The sequence below is a fragment of the Miniopterus schreibersii genome, assembly GCF_964146895.1.
Source record: "Miniopterus schreibersii genome assembly, chromosome: 10".
NCBI classification, from domain to species: domain Eukaryota; kingdom Metazoa; phylum Chordata; class Mammalia; order Chiroptera; family Miniopteridae; genus Miniopterus; species Miniopterus schreibersii.
In genome coordinates this window covers 48,568,059-48,594,314 of record NC_138110.1, presented here as the reverse complement: position 1 = coordinate 48,594,314, position 26,256 = coordinate 48,568,059, and the positions used below count along the sequence as shown (strand labels likewise).

The window sequence follows — 26,256 nt, the reverse complement described above, 5'->3', positions numbered from 1 at the left end:
GAAAATGAATTCTAATGGGCCAAATTTTACTTTCAAGTTAATGAAATACCACGGTTAAAATTGGGTACAGTAAACATTCAAGATATATAGTACTGCATACCTAACCTTGTTGTTTTCTTTGAACTAAAACAAAATTTTTAGTGCAACAATAAATGAATTTTAAAAATAAGTGTCCTTGAAAAAAATCCTTAGTTAAAAGATCCCTTACTACTAGTCAGAGTGGAGGGAAAATACCTAGATTTGATATTAGGAGACTCTAAGACTTGTTCTATGTTTCTGTGAAAGTATCTACTCTCCAAACCAGTGTTTTATATGGTAAAGTTGAAAAACTGTTCAAGGAAACAAAGTTCCCATCTATTCTCTGTCTGTTCTGATTAGCACTACTTTTTTCAGAGGTTCTGAAGTTTTCCTATAAATCATGCAGTTTCCAGTGGGTGCTTTCAAACATGATCCCTTAGCCTCTGGGCCATATGGTTGGATATGGACCACAGTGTCCAGAGGTACGTGCAGATAGATTATCCCATACCTCAACCATAGTGATTGGCGCAGGACACAACCTGAGCTAATCACAATCTTTCCTGAGATTTTTCTAATTGCACTGGTGTAAAGTCCCTCTTGTTCTCCAAATCTAAATCTATACTTTCAGCTCTACCAGTAAGCATCCTGGATATGTCAGAATTGCTCTTTGATAATTTCCATTCTGTTACATGTCAAGAATTGTCTAGATATTTCATAAGAAGTTTATTTTCCGATCCATTAATGAAATGGGAAATTGTTTTATTCCAATCAATAGGCCTTGAGAAGTTATTTATTATTTCAGATGGTCACATATAAAGATCAGTGCCACCTGGCTTTATATCAAAGACTTATTACAAAGAAAAAACTATTAGCCCAAGATTGCCTTTTGGGAAATGAAACATCTTTGGTTACCTGCTACTTTGGACTTGGCTAAAGAGGTTCAAAATGAAACCTCCAAAGACACTCTTTCTCAGGACTTTGAAGTGACTTTAGAGGTGAGTGAAAAGGGTGAGCATTACACACCTTCATTTTCTTTCAAGTGTTATTGATTCTCATAGTACAACTTTTTATTTTGAAAACTAAGAAAAAATATATTTCTGCCCTATAACCAATGGTTCAATTGATTAACTAATGGTGCTTGTGTTTTAGCTTAAGAAGATGCAGATATTTTTATCTTCATACACTTTGATTCTGCTGCAATAATCTCTGTGTTGAATCTTTCCCCACACATATTTATCTTGAATGTTTCAACAAATCAAGTTCCCGAGCACACCACTGTACAATTTATTCCCTGGCTCATAAATCTTGAGTGGCTTTCCAAATTCCTGAGCTGGGCACTCAAAATTGTCCACATCTGAGCCCTACTTATCTGACTTTATTTCCCATTAATCACCTGCCCTCTGCTCCAGTCAAACGTGTCAACCTAAAGTCCAGAAGGAACCTCCTGCGATGGGAAGGCACCAGCTTTGCAGCCAGTCACACCTGGGTTTGACCTCCAGAGCTGTGCCTTGTGTCCTTGAACTATATCCAGCATGGCTCTTTGCCTCAGCCGCCTTTTCTCTTGGTCTGAGTTTCTGCCAGTAGTCCTGTTGCTCAGTTTGCAGATTCTGCCACAATTCTAAAACCTCTGCCCACATTCTTGCCCACTGCACCTGAGGTATTTCCACTGCCCCCGACTCCCCGTCACTGAGAACGCCGGTGATTTTTTTCTCTCTCCTTTGGCATAGCCAAGTCAACGCACCTAAACTGGTTCTGCTCACTGGATGAATCCTAGATGTTACCTTCCTAAAACCAGTCTAAAGCATAAGACTATGGCTCCAGACCGAAGGTAATGGGCTCTCTCTAGCTCCTTCCCAATAGTTAAGTGTATCGTTTTCCCTTCAGGGAAAGGGTAAAGGTCTGGCTTTACAAAGGTATGGCCAGGAGAAACTGCAGGAAGCACACTAAAAATTACCCATCTTAGCTATCTTCCTCTGCCCTGTGGTCATGAGCACAGACAATAGATATTAGCTCCAGCTAGACAATTTGCCTTGACATGCCCCGTCCCAAGCTGAGGGGTGTTCATCTAAGCCAACCTGGGACACGCCTACTCATACTTGTAGCACAAGGAGCTCACTCTTCATTGACATCACATACATGTGAAGGTCTGGTTTAGGGTGAAGTCTCGTGAGGTAAATGGTCACTTTAGAGCCCCAGCATCCCCCCCCCATTACTTCCCAGGGTCTCCAAAGTACTTGGCCTTTTTTACCTCATCCTGCTCCACTTTTTACTCACACTCACTAGACCCTCACTAGACATATTGCAAATATGTGCAATCAGCCCTTGCTGACCTGCTGTTTGGAGCCAGAACTCGCCTGTGTGGCCGGCTACTTTTCCGCTCTTTTAAAACTCTACATCGCTTTCAGACCTTAAAATTACTTAATGTAAGTGCAGACACAAGTTATCTCGTGACCAGTCAACAAGGTATAAATGCAATTCATAAGTTGTAACTGAGTGAGGTGAGTCTAATATCTGAGTTTTTAATTTTTCTGTCTTTTCAATAGGTCATCCTATATTTATTCAAGCTTTTCATGTTCTCCCTCCACCCCACATCCTCCTTCAAATTTGCAGTTTCTCATTTCAGGGGAGCATAATGAAAAAGCTTGAGAACAAATGGGCTTCATTAGATCAGCCCTACTGTGGTGATGAGTCATGCCAGCAGGACACCAAATGGAAAGAAGGCCAGGGTTAGTTACTCTGTTAAAGTTAGGATCAAAATACATTGCACTTCTAATTTGCCCAAGTGAATTCCTAATGAAAATGAATTCTAATGGCCCACGCTTTACTTCCAAGTGAATGACATACAATGAGAAAGCAATAATATAATACTGTAGTAGGTGCTGATTATAACTGATTTTCAAGGAAATAGACCAAAACCTATTTGAACTCTCTCCCTTAAACAGATAAATGGGAGAAAAATGGATAATCCCAAATTAAGGTACAAGCAAAACTAATAAAAATACAACAAATGTACTTAAGTAAAAGTACTTTATCCAATATTTAGTAATTCCCTGCCCATTCTATGACTGATAACTGAAAGTATAAAAATAATAGAAGGAAAATAGTTTAGGATTACTAAACGGTATATACATTGCTTGATTCTAATCTGCTACAGTGAATTTACCTAAATTTCTTTTAAAATGAAGCTCTCTCGGTACCATATTGCTCTCTAGCTCTCGCCGTGCCAGCTCCCCTTCCCAGCACAGCTCCTCCCAAGCGGTCTCTCTGCTGGCCCCGCTAGCAAGTCACCATTTCAGGTTCCTCCCCACAGCTCACGTCCCCAGCTCTCTTTGCAGTTAGACCTACTGACACATTGGGTCATAGCCAGTGGAATTTGAGCAGAAAACAATTTTTTCAGTCTCCATCTAATTGAATATAAGTTCTATGAAACCAGAACCTTTACCTGTTTGTTTTTTCCCTACTACATCCCCAGTGACTATAGCAGTCTTTTTTTAAAATTTTTATTTGATAGGTTGGAATCGAGTTGGTCTGTGAAGCCATCTCGCTTTCAAGCTCCCATTCTGCTTTTCCTTCCTTATATAATTTTTCCACCGTTACAGCCCTAAAGTAGCAACATGAGAATACAAAATCCAGTCTTGGGATCTTTAAGTCAGAGAATGTCTTATTCTTGAAAAATATATTTAATCACAAACTCTAAATAAAATCAACTCTGTTCATACATTATGAATTCCCATGACAACTGATACTTTCCTCCTACCCTCAGTGGCAGGCTCCTAGGGACAGTGACCAAAAGCTCAGCCCAGGGAAGAGGTCAGGCCAGCCATGGAAATGGTCAACCGGTAAATATGATCGCTTAGTCTGATTGTATTTCAGAGGAAAAATTGGGTTTCTTTTTTCTGTTTCATTGTTTGTTATTACTCAGATTGCTTCTTACGCTTACTATTATGGATAATATACAGTTAGCTCTATGTAAAAACATGTAAGTTAATTTACATTATCTCTGCAACTTTGGTAAAACAATATTTGGGGTTCAACTTATATAAAATAAAGACTTTCAAATGCTTGATAAATTTTCAAATATGTAAGTGAGTGATGGACTAGAAAGGAAAAAAAGAAATTATGGAGCTGTATATAGTGAGAGTATTAAACACCTGCAGACTCTGTTCCTGTAGACTAAGAAATACTTTCTGCCCTGTCTCCCATGGGTGCTCACTGACTCGGAAAGACAATAGCCACCCCCCAAATCAAAGAAAGATTAAAGAATAAAGAGCAATAGGGGAAAGAAAAACAAAATCAAAATTGTCTCTGATATTAAAAGACACACACACACCTTATGTCCATAACTGAGAGATAAAGGTATTTCGGTTACTCAGTTTAGACTCTGGATAACATTGAAATTACTAAAATAAATGAAGCTTTAATCTTGGCTTCATCCCCTTTAACAATACTCATAAGAAATAAGTGTTTCATAATTCTGATGGAAAATCACACATATAATCAAGCATCCGCAAGTACACCAGGAAATTCTATTGCTCACTTGTCTGTCTTCAGAAAATGAAATGAAAATGTTCACGCTGACGGCCATGGCTCTAAACTTCCCCTCTGCCGTGGCCCCTCTTTGGGTCACTCCGCAGCTCAGTTTCTCCCCTTATCCTTTCCTTAATTCATCGCAAATTTTCTCTTTGCTCCGGGATGACAATGAAATTCTCTCACTGGATACCCTAACCAGATGCCTGACATGGAGGTGCTAAGGTTGGTGGGGTTAGTGTGGGGTTCAGGGGTGGATTGGTGGGAGATAACAAGCCACTTGCTATTAAAATTCATGTGATTGGAAGAGTTTCTTCCCTTGTCCTGTCTCCAAGCTGCCATGATAATAAGGAAATTCAAGGAGAGCAGAAATTTAAGAATGGAAAGATCCATCTGTACCTTTCCTTCCTGTGATCAGCTGATTTGTGGCCATGAAAGAACTGGACCCGTCAGCCTTTGCAATAGCTTGGACAATTCCCCTCTCTCTACGGCTTGGTAAGTTCAGCATTATTGCCAGCTGTTCTGGCAGGGACAGTTAAAGGTCAGAGAAAAGGCATGCCTCTGTCTACGAGGACCAGATCAAATAGGTTGTAAACTGTGCTTGACTCGGACCTCAGAGCTGGGCTGGCTCACAGCACATCTGGAAACATGTTTTGAGTTAGTAAGTTAGCAGCATAGCAGATTTCTTCTTGAGGTCTTTTCCATCAAAGAGACATCCTTTGGAATTCTTGGATTTTGAAGACAAGTGTGCCCAGACACATTTGTACATGTTTTCCCTGTGTTCCTTCCAGATTCGCTTAAGGAAATCCCTTTCCAATTCTCTTCGATTCAGGTTTCTGAAATTTTCTGCAAAGAAGATCAGTTTAGATTTAGAACAATTTAAACTAGCTGAGATTTCTAGAGCATAAAAGTGAGTAACTAAACGGAAATGTTCGTAAGTGCTTCAGCGGTAAGATCTAATTTATATTACACATTGTCAGTCCTCTGCGAGTCTCTTACTGAGAGCAACATGCTCCTTCATTTCTCGGAACAACCCAGGGTGGATTATGCTAAGAAGCAGACAAAGGCAGCTGTCTTCTTTAGCACTTATCACACACTCCATTAATCCTCAAAGGCTCTGGCCTCTCAGCACCTTCTGAGCTTGGCTGAAAGCAACAGCTTATGGCAGCTGGTGAGTAACAGTTCACTCCTGGTCTTTTGATTGGAGCCCTTGTAATGGCCATTTGCGAAGTTACATGTCAAATAGTCCTTCCAAACACATCCAAGGAAGCCAGTTTGCCACTTATTTGAGACTCAAAGCTTAATAATTTTGAGATGATAACAAGTGATAAATTGAACCTGTAGAAAAGAAAAAGAAAACACATTTCTGGTAAATTCTGTATTCATGTATATGATTTTTAAGTTGAAATGACTTCCTGAGTTCTAGAAATAATGAAATAAAAAAACAAACAAACAGTGAAACACCACAATCTTATGTATTATTTAATTCCAAGAAAAAGAAACACACAAAATTGTTGACATTTATTCTGCATGATATCCTCTGAGCTTCCTGGACCTATGGTTTGGTGTTTGACTTTAATTTGAGGGAAATTCTCTGTCATTAATGTTTCAAATATTTCATCTATTCCTTTCTCTCTTTTTTTCTCCTCCTGGTAGTCGCATTATGCATGTCTTAAATTTTCCATAGTCTTTGGATAGTCTGTTCTGTTTTTCAGCCTTTGATTTCTTTGCTTTTGAGTTTTGGAGGTTTCTACTAAGACACTGGTAAGTTCTGAGATTCTATCCTTAGCTGTGTCCAAAACTATGGAAATTAAAATATCCCACCGCAATTACTGAAAGAATGGTAGTGCCATCAATAAGGATATTGGCATGGGAGACACCATTCTGTTAACTTCAGCTTAGGAAATGTTGACCATAAAATGTTGTCAGCCCGTTCAGACTGATTTCAGAAATGAATGGGAGCCAAAGACAGAGAAGGAAATCATTAACAGAGATGTGATCAAGCATTGAAACCTTGAGCTAAGAAAATGGACTGAGCAGTAAAAATGAAACTTTGGGGACTCCTAACAGAGGACAGAATGAAGAAGAAAAGCAAAAAGATAGCAAAGAACGTATAGCAAGCTTTATTTTTTATTGGTCTCTAGAATAATCTCAATAAATATTAAAGCTACATTATTGTCCAATCAGAACATTATCAGAAAACATTAGACTAATGTTTCTTAACATTTGCGAGTGACAGACATATCCCCAAGGAAAATACATATACATACATATGTACGTTACTTCACAAACAATTTCTGTGGTTCATGAAACCCTTGAAGGCCACCCAGGGCCATTATGGGGACTGGTATGAAACTTGTATCCTGGGAGACTCATTGGCTACATTTCCTCCCAGGACTTTTGATCACGCCTTCCCATAGGCCTTCAATGCTCTCCTGTCTCCTCTCCACCCTTCAAAATCCATATCTATTCCCCATTCATCTCTAAACCTAACAATCCCACCCTAGACTGATCTGCCCTCCTCAGAATCCTTTATTCGCACAATACATGTGCTCTAGGACTGTTACAAGAACGCCCTGCTTTGGTGTTCAGGAGTTAATATTGTCTCCAGGGTACAAACTTTGCACAGAATGGGTTCTCACTTTTGTAATCTGTCAGTATTATGTGGTTTAATTCCCCAGTTAAGTCATAGACATTGGTCTTTTTATATGCTTTTCCAACCTGTAAACTCTCTGAAATTAGCTTGCCTCCTCTTCTCTAAGGTTACCTTTTTATAACTGACATTTCACATGTACTGTAGAACATGGTCCTTAAGCTTTGATTATTCTTGGAAAATGTTCCTTGGCCATGTCACAAAAATAGCCTTCGGAAGGAAAATTGAAACAAGTGGGTAGAGAATCACATCTCTTTTAACATTCAAGCATTGCCTTTAACTGAAAAACATCCTGTCTTTCTTGTATTTTTCCTTTCTGTATCCTGATATAGACACTGAGGTACACGGCGACTTCCTGAGTCCCACAACGTATCTGTGAAGCTGCCCCAGAAGCCCACACTAAATTGAGGGTGGGCAGCTGGGGGCCTTTCAGAGTATCTGGAATCTAAAACGCCACAAAGTAAAAACAATAGAAAATGGCAAATGCTGAATGTCAAGAAGTGGATAGGGAAACACTTCCTTAATATGTAAACAGAATAAAAAGCCTGCATAATCCTAAAGATCTAACTATCTGACAAGAAGAAAGTAATTTCCTAGGTCACATAAATCACCAAGATGAAAGGAAGTCTTACTGGCCAGCAGGATGTAAAGCTAGAGGCAAAAAGGAAGGAAAAGTGTCACCCACTGGGATTGATTCATCATTGTTAAAGACTCAACATCTGACACGAGGGCCAATGTCAGAAAGATGGAGATGGGCGCATTGTAATGGTTTCCCAGTAGGTAGAAGGCAGGAATGTTTCCCTGGCAACAAGGAAAAGAACAATTTGAGAAACTTGAGGTTATTATATTTTATTCTGGCAAACCTCAGTCTGTTTGGGGACCAGATTTGTCATAAGCATTTGTTAAGAGCCCCAATCTTCTATGTGCATGGGCCTGGGGGTAACTAAAGGTAAAAAAAAAGAGCTACCACCTTTGGAGAGCTTAGTAAACTTTAGCAGGATGCGCACACTTTGCAAGAGGTGGTGTAATGAGATAAATAAAGAGTTAGGGAGTCTGGAATAAGACAAGTCTGAATTTGCATCTCATTTTCATAACTTGCCAGCCATGAGACTTTAGGGAAATTGTTCTGTTAAAACCTCTGTTTTCTTATCTTTACAATAAAGATTATGATAGCTATCTCACAAGGTTGTTGTTAAGTACCAAGTGGAAAAAGGCGTCCAAAGCATTTAGCTCAATGCCAAGACCACAATATGTAGGATACTCATTTAGACATATTAACTCATTTAACCCTCGCATGCAGTGGTTCAGGGGAATTGAACTCTGACACAGGCACGTCACCTCACTACATCATTTAAGAGATAAAGGACAATGTAATAAAAAGAGCCTGAAAGGGATTCCGGCGAAGGCTATAAGAGAAATACACAGATAGTTACGATGGCCTCACGGTTCTATTGAGCAGCAAGTCACGTTACAGCTACCTCTGGGTGGCCTCGAAGCCCAGGCCAGATAAGTTTCACGGAACGGTGCAGACAATGCTCCAGAAGTTTAGAGGAGGGCAGAATTACCTAAGGAAGAAATCCAACCACTGTAAAACCTTAGCTTGGTCCTAAGCTGGGGGATTTGAGAGCTGAGGGCAAGTGAGGCAACTGTTTGGGGACAGAAAACATGAAAGTGGCCTCCAGGCTGACCTAGGTTAGCATCTGAGGAGCAATAGTAACTCATTAGAAGTCTGGTCTTCAAATGGAAGGAGTCAGAGGATGAAAGTGTGAGAATTTCCGAGGGCTGAATTTTAACCAGCACTTCTGACATGTGGTACCATCAAGTTGCTGCTTCTACTCATTAACTAGATGGGGAAAGTTAGTCTCGCCTGGCCTACAGGTACAGCAGCGAAAAGAGAAAGGAAGACAATGGCAGGCTTATTTGGGGTAGTGAATCCCACCGAGCAGGCTCTGGTGGTGTTGCCGGCCTGCTGCATGCCCGCCCGCCTGTGGTTTCGAGGCTGATTCCTCACTGCGCAGGAAAATCGCGTGGGAGCTATAAATCGCGCGGGTGCTATAAATCGCGTGGGAGCTATAAATCGCGTGGGAGCTATAAATCGCGTGGGTGCTATAAGCGAAGTACTTGATGAGGGGGCAGGTCCCTGTGAGGGGCAGTAGCTGGAAGGAGGGACACACTTAGGAGAGGCAGGGAGGACATGCCCCTGGACTCCTAGGATGATGGATGATGGTTATAAACGGGACCAGCAGTGAAGGCAGAAAATCCACACGTCGAGCTATTTTTGCCTCTAGACCAACAAACACTTTTCTGCAAGGAATCTCCATAGGTGTCATTACATTTATTCTTCTTCTGCTCACTGCTAACCTGCCAACTACAGCCCGTCCTTCCTGCCATTTGTGGTCTGACATGTAACCTCGTTACAGTCAAGGCCTCAGGCCCAGACGTATGACGCTTGCCCTGGCCTCAGAGAGAGGGAATGCGGGCGGGAGAGGTGGTGGGAAGAAAGAAGGTTCTGAGAAGGACTTAGGGAGGTCAGCTTCCACTGTCCTGCAGGGAAGGCCCAAACCCAGAGAAGTCCCCTGTGAGGGACCCTGACCCATGTGAGTTACTAGAACCTCTAAAACACCAGAGCTCCCCAAGGCCAAGGAGGACTGACTCAGACAGATTCACCCCCATGAAGAAGGTGTTCGCTTGCAGCAAATGCGATTTAACAATTGGCTGCAGGTTCCTACTGAGCAGTGGCGAGCACATAAGCTAAGCCGAGTATGGTCTCAAACGCCACCTCCAGCCCCTGTCTTGCTCTTTCATGGACCCTGACTTCAGTTCCTCAACCAAGATTTAGTCTACTTTGCCCTCAGGACCACTGCAGGTGGTAACACCCACCTGGAAACCAACCCTAACCTTGTCCTTATTAGCAAGCTGCTTTTTTACAATCATGACACATGCCCTGCTGATGCCAGAGCCATCAGGCTAAATCTTCTGCCCATTTCACACTGGCTCATCCTCATTGCCTCCAAGGCTAAACCAAAACCCTAAAGCAATTCCATTTCCAGATAAGAGCGAAGCTTGCTGCCAAGTGCTATGGTTCATTTGAAAAGCCAGTTTAAAGTGCTGTCACTAAAGAGAGCTTGTCAGAGAAGGTGGCAAATCCTGGGACAGGGTCACAAAGAAGCCCAGTGAGGCCATAGCAGTCTTAGGGTCTGGCTGCAAAAGAGCCACCCAGGCCTCCTCAGACCTAGAGGGGCTACACATGAGTCCCAGTTTTCACCAAGTGGTCTCTTCCAAAGGAGACATGATATATAAGTGAAAAAATAGGTCAAGTTGGAAGAAGGGTGAGATATCCAGGATGCCAGGAATAAAGCAGAGGGAACGTCGCCTAAAGAGAAAGCAGTGAAAGTGGGAAGAGAGCAAAAGCAGCCCACCTGGCCGACAGTCCCGAAAGCCTGGGAGGTGCTGGGAGAGAGCAGCACAAGGTAGGACAAGGACCTCATCCTTCTACTCCTACCGGAGCACAGCCTTCACAGCTCTTCAGATGAGAAAACTGTGCCTTCTGTTCCATCTCAGTATTCAAGGTTTATTTATTGTTTGTCCAACAAAAATGTTTCAAGTAATTACTATGTGTAGTACACTAAGCTCAGGCACTATTATTAAATATATGTGTATTAGATACAAGATTAAATATACACATATGTACTGTTAAATGTGTATATAAATCACTTGTCATTGTCATACAAATGCATTTACAGTAAATTTTTGTGAGTTATTCTGTGAAATAAAATTCTTTATTAACTAACCTTCGAATGCTTACAACATGAGGATAGCGTTCAGAACAATGATCTTAAGGCACAACTAGATGCTGAAAATATTAATAGTACACTGAGTTTATCAAATAAAGATAAAACACATTATATTTTAACAATTATATCCATTATGTATTAGTCTGCTCAAGCTGCCATAACAAAATAATACAGACTGAGTGATTCAGGCAACAGACATTTATTTTCTCACAGTTCTTGAGGCAGGAGTCCAAGATCAAGGTGCCATCAGCATTGGTTTCTGATGGGACTTCTCTTCCTGGCTGATAGACAGCTGCCTTCTCACTGTGTCCTCACGTGGCCTGTCCTCTGTGTGGGTGGGGAGAAAGAGATCTCTGGTGTCTCTTTCTCTTCCTATAAAAACACCAGCCCTATTGTATCAGAGCCCTACCTTTATGACCTCATTAATCTTAATTATGCTTTTAATGACCCTATCTCCAAATACTGTCACATTGAAGGTTAGCACTTCAACAGATGAATGGGGGTTGGCGGTGACAATTCATTCCATAGCACATTATAATACAAAAATGTCATACTCCATTCCCTACATAGCATCTATGGGAAGGAAATTAACAAGTATGTGCCATTTATAAGATAGATTTAATTATGGCCAATTTATCTAAGGTGATAAAATGAGTAAGCAGAGAACTAGTGATCAAACATTGATCTGACTCCAAAATCTATGTCGTTTCCACTATGTAAATTAGGATAGATTTATTGTAAAAATGGCGGCAGTTCTTCTAGGCCCTTTACAATGTGACTTTGAAGCTCTTCCCATAAGATATTGGTGGAGTTACCAAAATGTTAAATCAAATTAAAGTAATTTTGCCTCATATTTCTGTGAGAAAATAAACAACTAGGCAGCAGGCCCTCAGCTGCCCAACAGTAGGCCATGGCGACCCACACGGCGTCTTGTTATTCTGGCGGACGTGTCCCCACTGCGTTCTCAAGCACGTTTGTCCCACATAGCCTGTCTGGCACTGGCACGTGACTCACCAGGTCTCCACTCTCCACTGGATGTTCCCATCGATACACAAACATGCCCAGGAGACCCCTTCCTAAAAAGAACAGCGCCCTGGCCCCCGAGCCAGCATTCCCTTTGCACCCCCTCGCATCAAAGCTTCTGAGAAGACTTGTCCACACTTGCTGTTCACTCCTCCTCACTCTCCATTCCCTCCTCGGCCAAACTGCAACTAGGCCCCCACCTGTACAGCTGCTCCCGATGTCTCCCCTCTTGCCCTTGCCTTCCATTCTCCATAGAGCAGCCAGAGGGATCCTTTGAAAATCTGAATTAGGTCGTGCCGCTGTTCTGCCTAAAACCCCAGTGACTTCTCATCATTCTCAGAATAAAATCCTAAGTGCACATCATGCCTCCACCTAAGTGACTGCGCTTCCCAAGCCTCATCTGTAGATGAAGTCAGTAAGGTCATCTCCCACGTTTGTTGTGAAGATCGAATGTCAACATATGTAACCCACTTAGAACAATGATAGTGGCTGGCACAGAGGAAATGCTATGTAAATCATTATTGCTCAACAGCCTGTTTCCTCAAAGATGTTTGCGATATATATGGATCTGTCCTCAGTTACTAGCACAGAGCTACTAAAACCCTTGTAATTTCCTAAGTGATAAGAGCATTAGGAGTATCTTTTGTCCTAATATGTGGTCTTTGACCTCGGTTCCCGGCAATGAGTTCTTAAATCCCTTGGAATTTCCTGGGTGATAAGAGTGTGATTTGTTCTAATGAGGCAAACCTTTGATCATGCCTGTGTGATTCAGCCTCCATAAAGATCCCAAAAGTGCAGGGTCGGGAGAGGTTCCAGGTTGGTGGATACTTCCACTTGCTGGAAAGGTGGTGCACCCCAGCTCCACAGGGACAGGAGCTTTGGCACTCAGGACCCTCCCAGACTTCACCCTACAGATCTCTTCATCCGGTTGTTCATTTGTATCCTTTATAATAAACATAAGTGATTCTCTGAGTTCTGTGAGCTGCTCTAGCAGATTATACAACTAAAGGAGGGGGTCGTAGAAACCTAGACTTATAGCAGGTTATTCAGCACAGGTGACAAGCTGGGCCTTGCAACTGGCGTCTGAAGTGGGGCCAGTCCTGTGGGACTGAGCCCTTAACCTCTGGGAACTGATGCTCTCTCAGGGGAGCTTGTGTCAGAACTGAAATAGGTTGTAGGACACCCAGGTGGTGTCAGATAATTGCTTGATCTGTGGAAAACTACCCACTCTTCTCGTATTAGGAGTATTGTGAGTGAGTAAAGGAGAAACCCAGGAGGAGTGTGTTTCGCTTTACGGAGTTACCTTCCAACCCCGGCATTTGAAAGGCTGTCCGAAGGGCATGGCCCTGCACATCTGAAGGACAGGTCTCTGCCCTGCTCTCTCGTTCCCAGTTCCACCTCCCTCCCCACCCCTCTCTCTCTCTCTTTCACTTTCCCTAATGGAGGCATAACACTGAGTAGGACCCCCCCCCCCCCCTCGGAGGGAAGGGGCCGGGCGGGATGGACAGCGTGGCGCACCTGCAGCGTCCGCGGTTACAGTCCCAGCAGCACCTCAGCTCACAAGCTCACAGAGTGAACTACCTCTGACTAAGTTATCCCTTAAAAACCAACCACCATTTCAACATTTTGGACCATAATACAAGCACCAGAGGTACTGGTGTATGATTTTACGGTTCTCTAAACACTTTCACAACACCAATCTCATTTAATCTTCCCAACAACCCTCTTGTAAATGAGGAAATTATAGGCCCAGAGACCTGGCAGAGCTAGAACTCTAACCCATGTCTTCTGGCTTTAAATCTCATGTCCTTTCTATTCTGCTCCTTGCAAGGGATTTTTGCCCCATTTTCTTGAATAATTAGAGTGAGATGAGCACCCTCCATCACAAGAAAAAAAATGAACTAAGATAGCAAAGTCTGCTCTCTTTCCAGGGCTTAGGCAAACCCTTAACCAACTTGCCCCTCCTCGAAATCTCTCATCTCTCCTAAACGGAGCTGCCTGGGTCTCCACACAGAGTTAATCTGCTGAGATTCCCCTTCTCCAAAGAGCACCCCGTGCTCCATCACCCCCTGCATCTCGCAGCCTGCCTAGGGCCGCTTCTGGGCCCTGCCACCAGTTTTCCCAGCCCGCTAATCAGATCCACAGATCTTTAACAAATTTCTGTGATACCGCAAATCTGAGAGTTGAGTTTGAGGTAGGTGTCGCTTCCACGCGACACAGACAGTGGCTTTCTGGAGGTACTGCCCAGCTTTCATATACCGTCTCGACTGTGTGGCTCTGGTGGGGAGAAAAGGCATGTGGAATACCCTCATCTGAGCTCCATGGCATGTTGCCAGGCACACAGCTGCTCCCAAACTGTCCTAAGCCTGGAATGACCCTGAGTCCAGCAGGGCCCATGAAGAACATGCTTTGCCTCCGGGACAGGCCAGAGGAAAGGCGCTTGGTCAAAATGTGTTTCCCCTCTGGGAAATCAAACGCAGGCTTCTGTTCTCAGTCCCTTCCAGACCACCCACATGGGAACATCCTTCAGCTCGGGGCTGGAGCTGATATTTTCAGAATGGTTTCTGGTTTTGGAATTAGCCCTGAAGCTCCAGTCCATCCCCAAACTTGGCCCCGTGCTATATTTAAACATTCAGGCCAGTGTGCCTGATACCAACAGCTGTTCCTCAGATTTTTAGTTCCGTAGGTTGCCTTGAGATATCCCTGCCATCCATTCTCCTCACAAGCACACGCATGTACACACATACACACGTACACATACATACACTTGCATTTACATGTACACACATGCATATCAGTCCTTCCCTGCAGGCGCTGGCAAACAGAAAACCAGCAATGCTGTACCCCCAAAACTAAACAATTTTGCTTTGAATAATGGAGGGATTGGTGGTGGTTTCTGTGAAGTTTTATGACAGAAGATTTGGCAGAACATGAGGGCTCCCTTCTTGTCTTGGCCCATGTCCCATTAGCTGCCCTTGAGCACACAGCCCCGTCTCACTGCTCAGCCTTGTGAAATGTGGATAATAGGGTTATTCCTTCCTTCTTCATGAAATTAGTGAATCAAATGCTTGCAAAATGTCTTTAAAAGTCTTCTGGAAATTTTAAAATAAATTCTTCCAAAAACGTTTCCTCAAGACCCCAGTTGATTGAATTTCTTGGTTGGAAATTAAATGCAACTACAAACTGATGTTAAAAGGAGCAAGGTCCCAATTCTGTAATGTGCCATAAACCTTGCAATAAACTTTGGAAGTAGCTTGGTTTAGCCGAGCCCATGGAAATTATGTCTTAATCTGTGTCTTCGACTTCACATTAGCAGAAATATGCAGCCCCATTACATGTGACATTTCCAAGGTTATGATAACAACCTAACCGTCTCTCCCAGTGATGCATATGTTCCGGTGCTGCCTGGCCCAAGGTCCACTGGCTGGCTTTTCTTTCAGACCTCATTCGTTCTCAGTCATCGCAGCCAGAAAGTTCCTACTTCAGAGCTAGCTGAAGGTAAGTGCATTTTCTACTAATTTCTCAGGTTCTTAAATGTTTAGGGATGATAAATAGAACAGTTAGAAACAAACCTGAGGAAAGGTTGTATTTAGAATTCCACCTAATAGATTATCCTTTTACTTATGGTCTTTCATCCTTCCAGAGGGAGTATATCATTTTTCTCATTGAATTATAACAATAAAATCTATTCTCATTTGTCGAACTGAAGCAGCCTTCCTTGTTGATGAATTCATTAGCTTCTCTATATTCTTAGTCTTTAAATTATCATCAGGATCCATACAAGGGCTATGGTTGGTTTTTCTTAATGGAAATAGGGGTGAAAAAATCGTGCTTCTTTTACCCTTTCACGATAGTCACCCTTTTACCTGATTAACTTTTGTTTTTGCAAGCACCATAGCTTTGCTGCCACGGCAATTAGGAAAGCTGGTACGCGGTGACTTCCCGCAGCTCTGCCATTAACACACGCATGTGGGTTACTTGTGGTTGTGGGACGGCATACGCTCTCTCTGCCTTTCTCGTCCATTAGCTCTGTAGTCCTCTGACTTCTTTGGAAGCAACATGGTACAGCACAAATAAGAATGGAAAACACATTCATTATCACAAACTCCTCCAAAGTGGTTATCACTTAGAAAGCCAGGCAGCCACTGCAGACTTGAGACACTGACTCTTCGCTTGGTTGGCTCCGTCATGGGGACCTGCACTCTTTAGAACAAAAGTCCCACTCTTTTTATAAAAACAGCTATAGATTATATTTTTATTTCCCTAGGCTGCCTACCACCCATCTCCCTCCCAAACACATGAGTGTACACACATACACATGAACACATACAAACACATGCATATACATGTATGTGCATACTCACATATGCACACGTGCAAAGCCCTAAAGGGATAGAAATGGTAAAGGGATAGAGGGGATGCTGAGAGTAAGGCCTTGAGAAAGACTGGGAAGAGGAGAGCTCCCTTCAGTGCACCCTAAGCAGAAGTGCAGGAGGGATGGTGACAAGCTGTGCTCACTCCCTCATGTATTTATCAAAAACGGCCACTTTTGATTTCTCCGAACTGCCATTGGTAGGTTCCAATGTTAAGAGAAAACTATTTGCTTTAAGCATTGTATTTCTCTTTCCCTCCTCCAACTTTCACCCAAAGCAGAGTATGACTACTTTTTACAACATCCCAGATAATTATCAGTATTTTTATCCTGAATGAAAAGACCTGGTACAGAGTCACGGAGGAGAATGACCCGCTTCTAAGAGACCTATTACCTTACTACCAAGAGACCTGAAATTAGTGGACATTTCAATCCCTTGATATTGATAATATGGGGCTTAAACTTTTTGATTATGGTACATGTTTCCTAACTATTATTTATTAGAATGATACAGTACTCTTTATAGTGCTTATCTCATAAACTTCAAATTTTAATATAGACTTCATATAACCAGTATGCGTTGCTCCACAGCATAGTGGTAAAAACAGTCACATATATTAATATTTGAATTAAATGTTCAAGCACCAACGTGTTAAGTTGGGGGGAAAAGCCAATATATTCCTCTGGGCTGCCCCTGTACCCTGGATTTTCTAAAACCCTAGGGGCTATAGACTCCACAGCTGAGCAAGGACAGTCCGGCATCTGGTCAGTCTACGACGGTCTTTACTTTTCACTGCCACGTGGTGCCGCTGTTGGGAACCGTTCCACCTCTAACAGCCTTTGCCAGTCCAGGTAGCCAGGATGCCTTGAAACACCAAAGCAGCGGCCCTGGCAAGCGCGCCTCGCCAGGACTCAGGCAGGGCTCGAAGTTCTCAGCACTTTCAATCCCACCAGCAGCCCCCCATCACCACCCCCCAGGGTACTAACCACTCCTGGAGCTTCGGGCCAAACCCGGGTTTGACACTGACCTTCTCACTCCTCCTAGATGTCTATGTCCACTCTCTCCTCCTTTCCCTGAAAATAAATATTCCCAGCGGTTGATCGGGCGCTTGCCAATAGAGCTGTTTTCCAGGACCCTGCACAACCCGGTTCTCCACCTTTCTCAGAGCGAGTGAAGGCTGTCCATGGTACTGGCGCTGCTTCAAAAGAAGACGAAAGCAAAATTTTCATCTCCAGCAAAAGCACACATTTTCCCACAAAGTTTCAACCGAAACATTATCCACTAAAACTTTTAAGCTCTGACATATGAAAAAGTGAAACCACTAACTCTGTTTCTTGCCCATTTTATGTGTCTCCCCAAACCTATCTTTTTAGAAACACAAACTATTGATTATTCAATAGACGACGGTCACATCAACAAATAGCCATTGGGCATGCCAACAGTTACTGGAGTGGATGTGATGGAAAGGGGTTTAGGGTTTGCCAGCCCTCCAGGGTGTGACTGGGCTGCTCAGAGACAAAACATAAACACCTGAAGCTGAGCTTTCCCACAGGCAGAGTGCGCCACGTGCCAAGTGCCAGAACGAAACACACTGCAAGACGTGAGAGCAGAGAAAGGTCGCGCAGGTTGAGATGCTGAGTGGAAATACTCAAAGATGCTTGATCTTGACTTAGGGCTTAATTTAAACAAATGTAGGATTTAGACAGAGGAGAAATTGGAGGATTGCAGAGGGAGGACAGTAGTAAAAATGTGGAAGGCAAATAAATATGTGTTAGGCTTCCCGTGCAATGAAAAGTCACTGGTTCGATTCCCGGTCAGGGCACATGCCCAGTTTCGGGTTGGAGTGCAGTCAGGGGCAAGGCGGCCGATAGATGTTTCTCTCTCACATCGATGCTTCTTTCTCTCTCTCCCTCTCCCTTCCTCTCTCTCTAAAAATCAATAAAATCATATTGAAAGAAAGAAAGAAAGAAAGAAAGAAAGAAAGAAAGAAAGAAAGAAAGAAAGAAAGAAAGAAAGAAAGAAAGAAAGAAAGAAAGAAAGAAAGAAAGAAAGAAAGAAAGAAAGAAAGCTCCAGAAGTACCATTCCTGTGAGTTCTGCCTTTGAGACAAAAATAATGCTGTGTATCACATGGTCAATTTTGGAAACGGTACATCAAAACGTTTGCCGTTATCTTAAATGCTAGAAGGTCAGGCAGTGACTCAGAAAGACGGCCAGTGAAAGAGAAAGGACCCAAACATCTCATCAGTCCACCGAGCCCAGCCCCCACCTCCAAGGCGAAGAAAGGCGGCGGCGAGCTCTCCACATGTGCCTTTCACTTCTTCACTTGTCCATCCCAGTCTCTCTCGCATAAGATGGTTCATGAGAAGAATAGGGGAGGGAAAGGGGAGAGGAGGAAGGATAACCCTTATTTTGATCTCTGGGCTCCAAATTGCAGTAAAGATTTGTCACTGAGCAGTTAGGATGAAGGCCTGATAAGTTGTTTGACTTAAATGATCACACCATCATATTTCACTGAGGCAACAGAGCTTTCTCAAAGTTAACATGGCTTGTTTTTATTTTGTAGTTTATTTTGCAACTGATATTTCCATATATTCTTTCTCAGGTGACTGTGTGGCTTTTACCTCGGATCACCCACAAATACAACCAAATAAAAAAGGTTCTGAAGAATCAGTCAAGCTTCCCGTCAAGTCCAAGTAACACCACCGTCTTAATCACAAGGAGAAATGAAGCACATCATCAATTTGTATGAAAACATCAATGATACGGCAAGAAATAACTCGGACTGTCCTCATGTGGTTTTGCCAGAAGAGGTATTTTTTACAATATCCGTCGTCGGGGTTTTGGAGAATCTGATCGTCCTTCTGGCTGTGATCAGGAATAAGAACCTCCAGGCACCCATGTACTTTTTTATCTGCAGCTTGGCCGTTTCCGATATGTTGGGAAGCCTGTATAAGATCTTGGAAAATATCCTGATCATGCTCAGAAACATGGGCTATCTCAAGCCTCATGGCAATTTTGAAACCACAGCGGATGACATCGTTGACTCCCTGTTCGTCTTCTCCCTGCTCGGCTCCATTTCCAGCCTGTCGGTGATCGCCGCCGACCGCTACCTCACGATCTTCCACGCCCTGCAGTACCACAGCATTGTCACCACGCGCCGCGCCCTTGCTGTCCTGACGGTCATCTGGACGTGCTGCGCAGGCAGTGGTGTCGCCATGGTGATCTTCTCCCACCACATCCCCACGGTGATCACTTTCACGTCGCTGTTCCCTCTGATGCTGGTGTTTATCCTGGGCCTCTATGTGCACATGTTCTTGCTGGCCCGTTCCCACGCCAGGAAGATCGCAACGCTTCCCAGAGCCAACATGAAGGGGGCCATCACACTGACCATCCTGCTTGGGGTCTTCATCTTTTGTTGGGCCCCCTTTGTTCTTCATGTCCTCTTAATGACGTTCTGCCCAAATAACCCTTACTGCGCCTGCTACATGTCCCTCTTCCAGGTGAACGGCATGTTGATCATGTGCAATGCGGTCATCGACCCCTTCATTTACGCCTTCCGAAGCCCAGAGCTCAGGGAAGCGTTCAAACAGATGATCTTCTGCAGCAGGGCCCAGTACAACTATTGATCCCTGAGTTTAGGAACCGTGGGGATGATATCGTCACGTGGTAAAATAGCATGACGTACCAACAAATAGCCACCCTGCCCTTTCGTTCCCTAATGTGCACGAGGATTACTCCACGTACTAGTAGTTGTAATGTTTGGTTCTATGTGAATAGTCTTGCTGTAGTGAAACTTTCATAACTAGAGAGAGAAAATCACATACTAAAAAATACAAAGCACATACAGCCATACAAATTTGAGAGCTTTGGATGAAGGGAGACAACTTGCTCTTCTGGAGATACCCTGCAAACCTGTTACTGAGGTGGCCTTTCCAGGCTGGAGGTCGCTGTAAGTGACTTCTAGAAGTTAAAGTACCAGGACAGGTATTCAGGCCAGAAACTTCCTATAGGTCTTTGTAAGCCAAAGGTGCCAATAAATTGCTGCGGCTGAATTTGCGCGCCCCACCCTGCCATACCGAACCCCTGCCCTCCCTCCCTCCTACCTGTCCGCTTTATTGTATGCCACCCCAAATCTTTTTGGAAGAAGGTAAGGTATAAATTATAAATGTCAAACAATCCTCTTTGAGCTTTCTAGAATAAAGGAACCTTCTCTGTTAGACTTCTTTGCTCACTTGGTACCGCACTGGCTCTAAAATCCGTCCCTGGTTAAAACTCCTCATGCTGTAGAAGCATGAATTTCAAAGGAGGAAATAAAAATTTAATCCATTTGGTTCCTGTGTGGAAATAAAGACCAGAGGAAAACCGTGGCCATCTGAAGAAGGTAAAACCAATCTTTGTGAATTTATCCAAAGGTATAAGTAAAGGAAAAGAGGCCCTAAGCCCCAATATGTATTTTTTGAAGTAAAGAGAGGGGGTGGGAGGGAGAGATCATAATGCTTTGGTTTTATGGGAAAAACCGAGACCAAAGCAATACTTCAAGAACTTCAAAAACAGTGTTACTATTGAGATCCAAGTCAGAAACTGATGAAAAAGACATTTTATTTCCTCCCACAGATGCATCTGAGCGACTCAGTCACTCAAAATTTCATCATACCATCAGCAACAGGACGGATGCCAGCTATTAAAAGGAGGCTTTGCCAATGGGAATAACAGAAACATAGTTTGTAAATTCATCTGCTGTTAATAGCTAAGAAATTAAGCTTAAAGAAGAGCAACTCCTGACCTAGCTAAGTTGGAGAGGGACTTAAAAGGGTGAGGGATGAGAGAGAGGCAGGAAAGGAGCCAGGCCTTCAGATGCGCAGGCGTGGTTGCTCAGGAGCCAGCGAGATGACAGTGTCTTCTGGAACGAGCAACACTTTACCCTCAGTCGAGTTTTTCCTGAGCTGCTGAGAGCAGAAGCCAGACACAGACACCACTGTTGGCCTGGTGATGAGTTTGATGTTAGATGTGGGGAGGATTAGGATCTTAAGAACCAGAGTAGAAGGTATGGAGTTAAAGGGAAGACAGCTGTGGGCATTTTTTCCAGATGGCCTCCATCACAGTTTGGAGATGAAACCTAAAATGTGCCTTTTTGTTCTCTGTTCTGTCATAATCCTTTGGCCCTTCCCCCTCACCAATGAGATATATTACTCTCATGTATTATTAAACCAGATTTATTAATATATAAAATACTATATGTAAGTTTATTTTCCACAAAATCTAAAGCACAGCTCTATACATGACTTTTAAATGTTATTTCTGCCATTAAAAGAATAATGTATAGCATATTTTTGTGTGATTAAACTGAGTATACTCAATAAATGGTAACCTTTCTTTGCGGCTGTGCTGTCCTATGATACTATAGAGATGGATAGTGCAATTTAACCCTTGTCATAAATGGTCCCAAACTGCTGTTCTACCATTGTTACCAGCTTTGCTACCACTCTCAAGCTCTCAGCTGTCACATCTGACTGTTGTCAGAGGAACTCACCCAGATATACCTCTTCTCTCACTGCCTTCAATTTGTTGTGTTTAATCTAAGATACAAACCAAGAAGGCTACTCTAATAGCGTGTAAAGCAAAAACAAGCTGAGTGCTAACTCAGAGACATTTTCAATTCTAGATTTTCAGCTATATTCAAATCAGATCAAGGTCTTCAGTACTCAGAATTACTGGGGGGGAAATGGTTTTCTTACCTCTACCTTCCTACGTAATTCAAACAAAAACAATGAGGCAGTGCATTCATTTGCTCAAATAGTAAGGAAGACCAATAAGGCTCAGATTTTCCCCATGATTACTGCTTTAATTCTTTAATCAAAAGATCAGATTTTTAAATTGCTTTGCTAATGCCATAAGCATATTTTCAGTTTTGTTGATGATCTAGCCTTGGATCAGACAGCTGAGAATGTTAGTAAAAATATAAAGTGCTGTAGCTGACTTGATATCTTCTTTAATGCAGGAGTATACCACTTTTGTGCCCTCTCTAATAAAAAGGGAGAGAGGTTTCCTCTTCCTCCCTCCCTCTCACTGCCAATTGCTATGGCATGAATGTTTGTTTTTTCCCCAAATTCACACGTGTTGAAATCTTATTCCTGCAAGGTGGTAGTATTAGGAGGTGGGGCTGTTGGGAGGTACTCAGGTCATGAGGGTGGAGCCCTCATGAATGGGGTTAGCACCCTTATAAAGAGGCTACAGAGAGATCCCTCAGACCCCTCACCCCTCCTGCCATGTTAGGACACTGAGAGAGATGGAGCCAGCTATGAACCAGGAGGAGGAACCGCATCCCACCACGCTGGCACTTTACCAACTAGCCTCCAGAACTGTGAGAAATAAATTTCTGATGTTCATAAGCCACCCAGCCTGTGGTATTTTATTATAGCAGTCTAAACACACTAAGACACCCATATATTCATGCACAGACATGAGTATCTCAATAAACACCCCACTCCTTCAACCACACATTCATCGGGCTGAGGTAGGAAAGAGGCTGAGCGAACTGTCAAGGAGCACCCCCAGACCATTTGGTTAAAAACTACTGAGAAGCATAAACAAATCAATAATGAATCCTGAAAATTTGTCAGAGTTAATGTTTCCTGGACTGTGGACACATCTAGTAACAATAGCAACAACAGTAGTGCCTATCTATTACTGAACAGGTACCACAAGCCAGGTATTATTTTGAACTTTGCATACATTAATTCTTACCACAACTTTGAGACTAGGTACTATTACTATCCTCATTTTTTTAGATGAATAAGCTGAGGTTCAGAGATACTAAGAAACTTCTGTGGCAGCAGACTCTAAGGTAGCCCTTGTGGTCCCTGCCCCCTGGAGTTTCGTATCTTTGTGTAACCCCTGCCCCTTGAGTGTGGGCGGACCGTGACTTGCTTCTAACTCATAGAATATGGCAAATGTGATGGAATATCACTCTCATGACTATATTATATTATATTATTATATTATATTATATTATATTATATTATATTATATTATATTATATTATATTATATTATATTAAAAATACTCTTCTTACTGGCTTGATAAAGCATTCTAGGAAACCCAGGTGGCAAAGAACAACAGGCAGCCTTCAGTTCCTGTGCAAACAATGGAAGCTCCCAGCCCCAAATGCTGCTAACAAGTGCATGAGTCTGAGCATCAAATAAAAGTGCAGTTCAGCCCATACCTTGATTGCAGCCTTGTGAGATCCTGAGCAGAGGATCCAGCTAAGCCACGCCCAACTATGTGCCATGGAAACTATAAGATAACACATGTGTGTTGTTTTAAGCCTCTAAGTTTATGGATATTTGTTACACAACCATGGAAAACTAATACACTTACCCAACTCAAGTTAGTTAGTGCCAGAGTTAGGAGTCAACTCTAGGCTACAGTGTGGCCCCAAAGTCCACTCTCTGTTTTTCCACATGCAAAAAATAAAATGGCCATGTGATGACAGAATTTCTGTTTACTTTGTCTCATTCCATGCCAGGACAGGCAAGTCAAGAATATCTGGGGCCCTCCTTTACCAGCTTAGCACTTAGCTCTTAATATAAGGTGTCACTCAGAAAGAAGGGCACCATTATCCTTACCCTACATCCAGAGCCCTGGCTCAGAGATTTTGCCTGAAAGGGGAAGCAGGCCATAAAAAAAAATAGCTCCTAATCTCTTCCCAAAGCAACTGACTTCATTTTCAACAGAGTGTAGAGAAATCCAAACACTCTCAAGAACAGAGGAGATTGTGTCAACAGACAGTTGGGAAAGGAACAATAGATTAATTAGAAATATAGACAGATCTACAGGCCAGGGATTTGCTGACAAAGGGAGGGGAGCAGTGGGGGCCCTCCTGGGGTCAGAACAAATTTCAGTCACTGACTTGAATAACTATCCCTTCAAAGGGGCCCAAATTTGGTAAGCCGTTGGAGCAATTTATGCCCCCAGGGCATTGTTGAAAACAATAGTCAGTCAGTAATTAGTGGGGTTTAACATCTGGGTATGGTCAGGGAAAGAGCAGTCAAACACAGCACTGTCAAAACCACTGTCAGTCATTCCATGGTGATGGTAAGCTAGCCCAAGTCTGCACCCCCTAAAAAGAACATCAGAGGCATAATACTGCAGGGTGGGGTAGGGGAGAGGCTTCACTAAAATAATTCAGCCAGTCACTAAACAAATAAACCAGCAACTAAGAATAACAAGCCCCAGAAGGGGGAGGGGATCAATATCCAGAGTTACTATATTGTATTATCTAAAATGTCCAGTTTTCAGCAAAAAATTACAATATATGCAAAGAAACAGAAAGGTATAACCGATACACTATAGGGGTGGGGAGAGCTGCCAACAAGAACTGCCTGTGAGAGCCAACCAGATGTCAAACTTAGCAAAGACGTCAAAGTAGCTGTTATAAATATTGTCAAAAATTAAATACAGAAATCAGGGGAGCACTTAATGAAGAAAGAGGTAGCTAAATTTCAGTAAGAAAGCCTAGTGGCACTTTTTATTACTTGTCTATTATCCTCCATTCCCCATCTTGCCATTGGTCATGACAGCAGTGGCCCACATTCCTGGTGTTGCTTACTGGTTCCAGGACCTTGTTTGCAAAATATTGAGGTTGTGTTTTTTTGACCTGCCTGGTGTTTCCCTGGGGAAGCAGCACAGAGGCTGACTTTTGTTTCCTCAATATGGCATTAGGTTCTAGGAGGTATCTAAGGAAATCATTTAAAGACATGTGCTATCCATAGCCACCAGGGGAAAGAGATGGAGGATGAGACAAGCAGCAGACAGACTTAAAAGCCTGTGAAGGAGGATGCTGAGGAGGAAGATTCTTGGGCAAATAAGAGCTCTCAAGTACAACCATGTACACCAGGGAATCTGGAGTGCAACATGCATATCCATGGTTCAGAGATGACCTGAAAGGACCCTAAACTTGCACTTCTGACTGACCCTTGGGCACTGCACAAACAAGAGGTGAAAGCTAAGGCAGAGTTTAAGCAATGCGGCTTAGTGTTGAAAGAGTGTCCTAGCTCAGAGCCAACTGTAAAGACCAGAAATGTTTATTTTTTTCTTTTCCCTCCTGGCCTTTAAGGAAGTTTCCTTCAGATCACTGGCCGAATACAGAAATAAAGGAACAGGAACATCAGTGATCACACACAAAAGGAATACAGTCTTTGCAAAAATTGTTAGGAAAAATCACTAAACAAATGGATGGCAGCAGTCCTCAGCAATCAACAATACCAAATTCTTGCGAAGGGATAGAATTTAATTTTCAGAATTACCACATTATAGTATTTAATGAGTCCAATTTCCAATGAAAAACTTATAAGACAAATGGAGGAACAGGAAAGTTTGGACCATTCACAGGAAATAAAAGAAAATTAACAAAAATGCTCCTTGAGAAAGTCCAGACATTGTATACACCAGACAAAAACTTTAAATCAACTGTACTAAATATGCTCAAAGTGCTAAAAGGAGCCATAGACAAAGATCTAAAAGAAACCAAGAGACTAACATATATACATTTATACATTTATATACATTCATATAATGTATATTTAAAAAGAATATCAAAGGAGATGAAGATTATTAAAAAAGGAAGGAAATAAAAATTCTGGAGCTGAAAAGTACAATATTAGATATGAAAAATTCACTAGAGGGGAGTTAAAAAACATATCTGAGAAGGCAAAAGGAAAAGTCATCAAGTGTGAAAACAGGACAAGTAAAATTATCCAGTCTGAGGAGCAAAAGAAAAATAAATTAAGAAAAATGAACAGAGCCTAGGCCATCTGTGAGACATCACCGAGTATATCAACATACGCATTATGGGGTCCCAGAAGGAAA

The 26,256-nt window shown here is 42.6% G+C and overlaps 1 protein-coding gene across 1 annotated transcript; it reads left to right on the top strand.

Annotated features, from left to right (window-relative positions):
- Nucleotides 1-19,112: 19,112 nt before the first annotated feature.
- Nucleotides 19,113-20,015, top strand: MC2R (melanocortin 2 receptor; the record flags this gene model as incomplete). Its single annotated transcript, XM_081148693.1, has 1 exon — nucleotides 19,113-20,015. One exon carries the CDS (start codon nucleotides 19,113-19,115, stop codon nucleotides 20,013-20,015), a length of 903 nt encoding a protein of 300 aa, XP_081004819.1.
- Nucleotides 20,016-26,256: the final 6,241 nt, after the last annotated feature.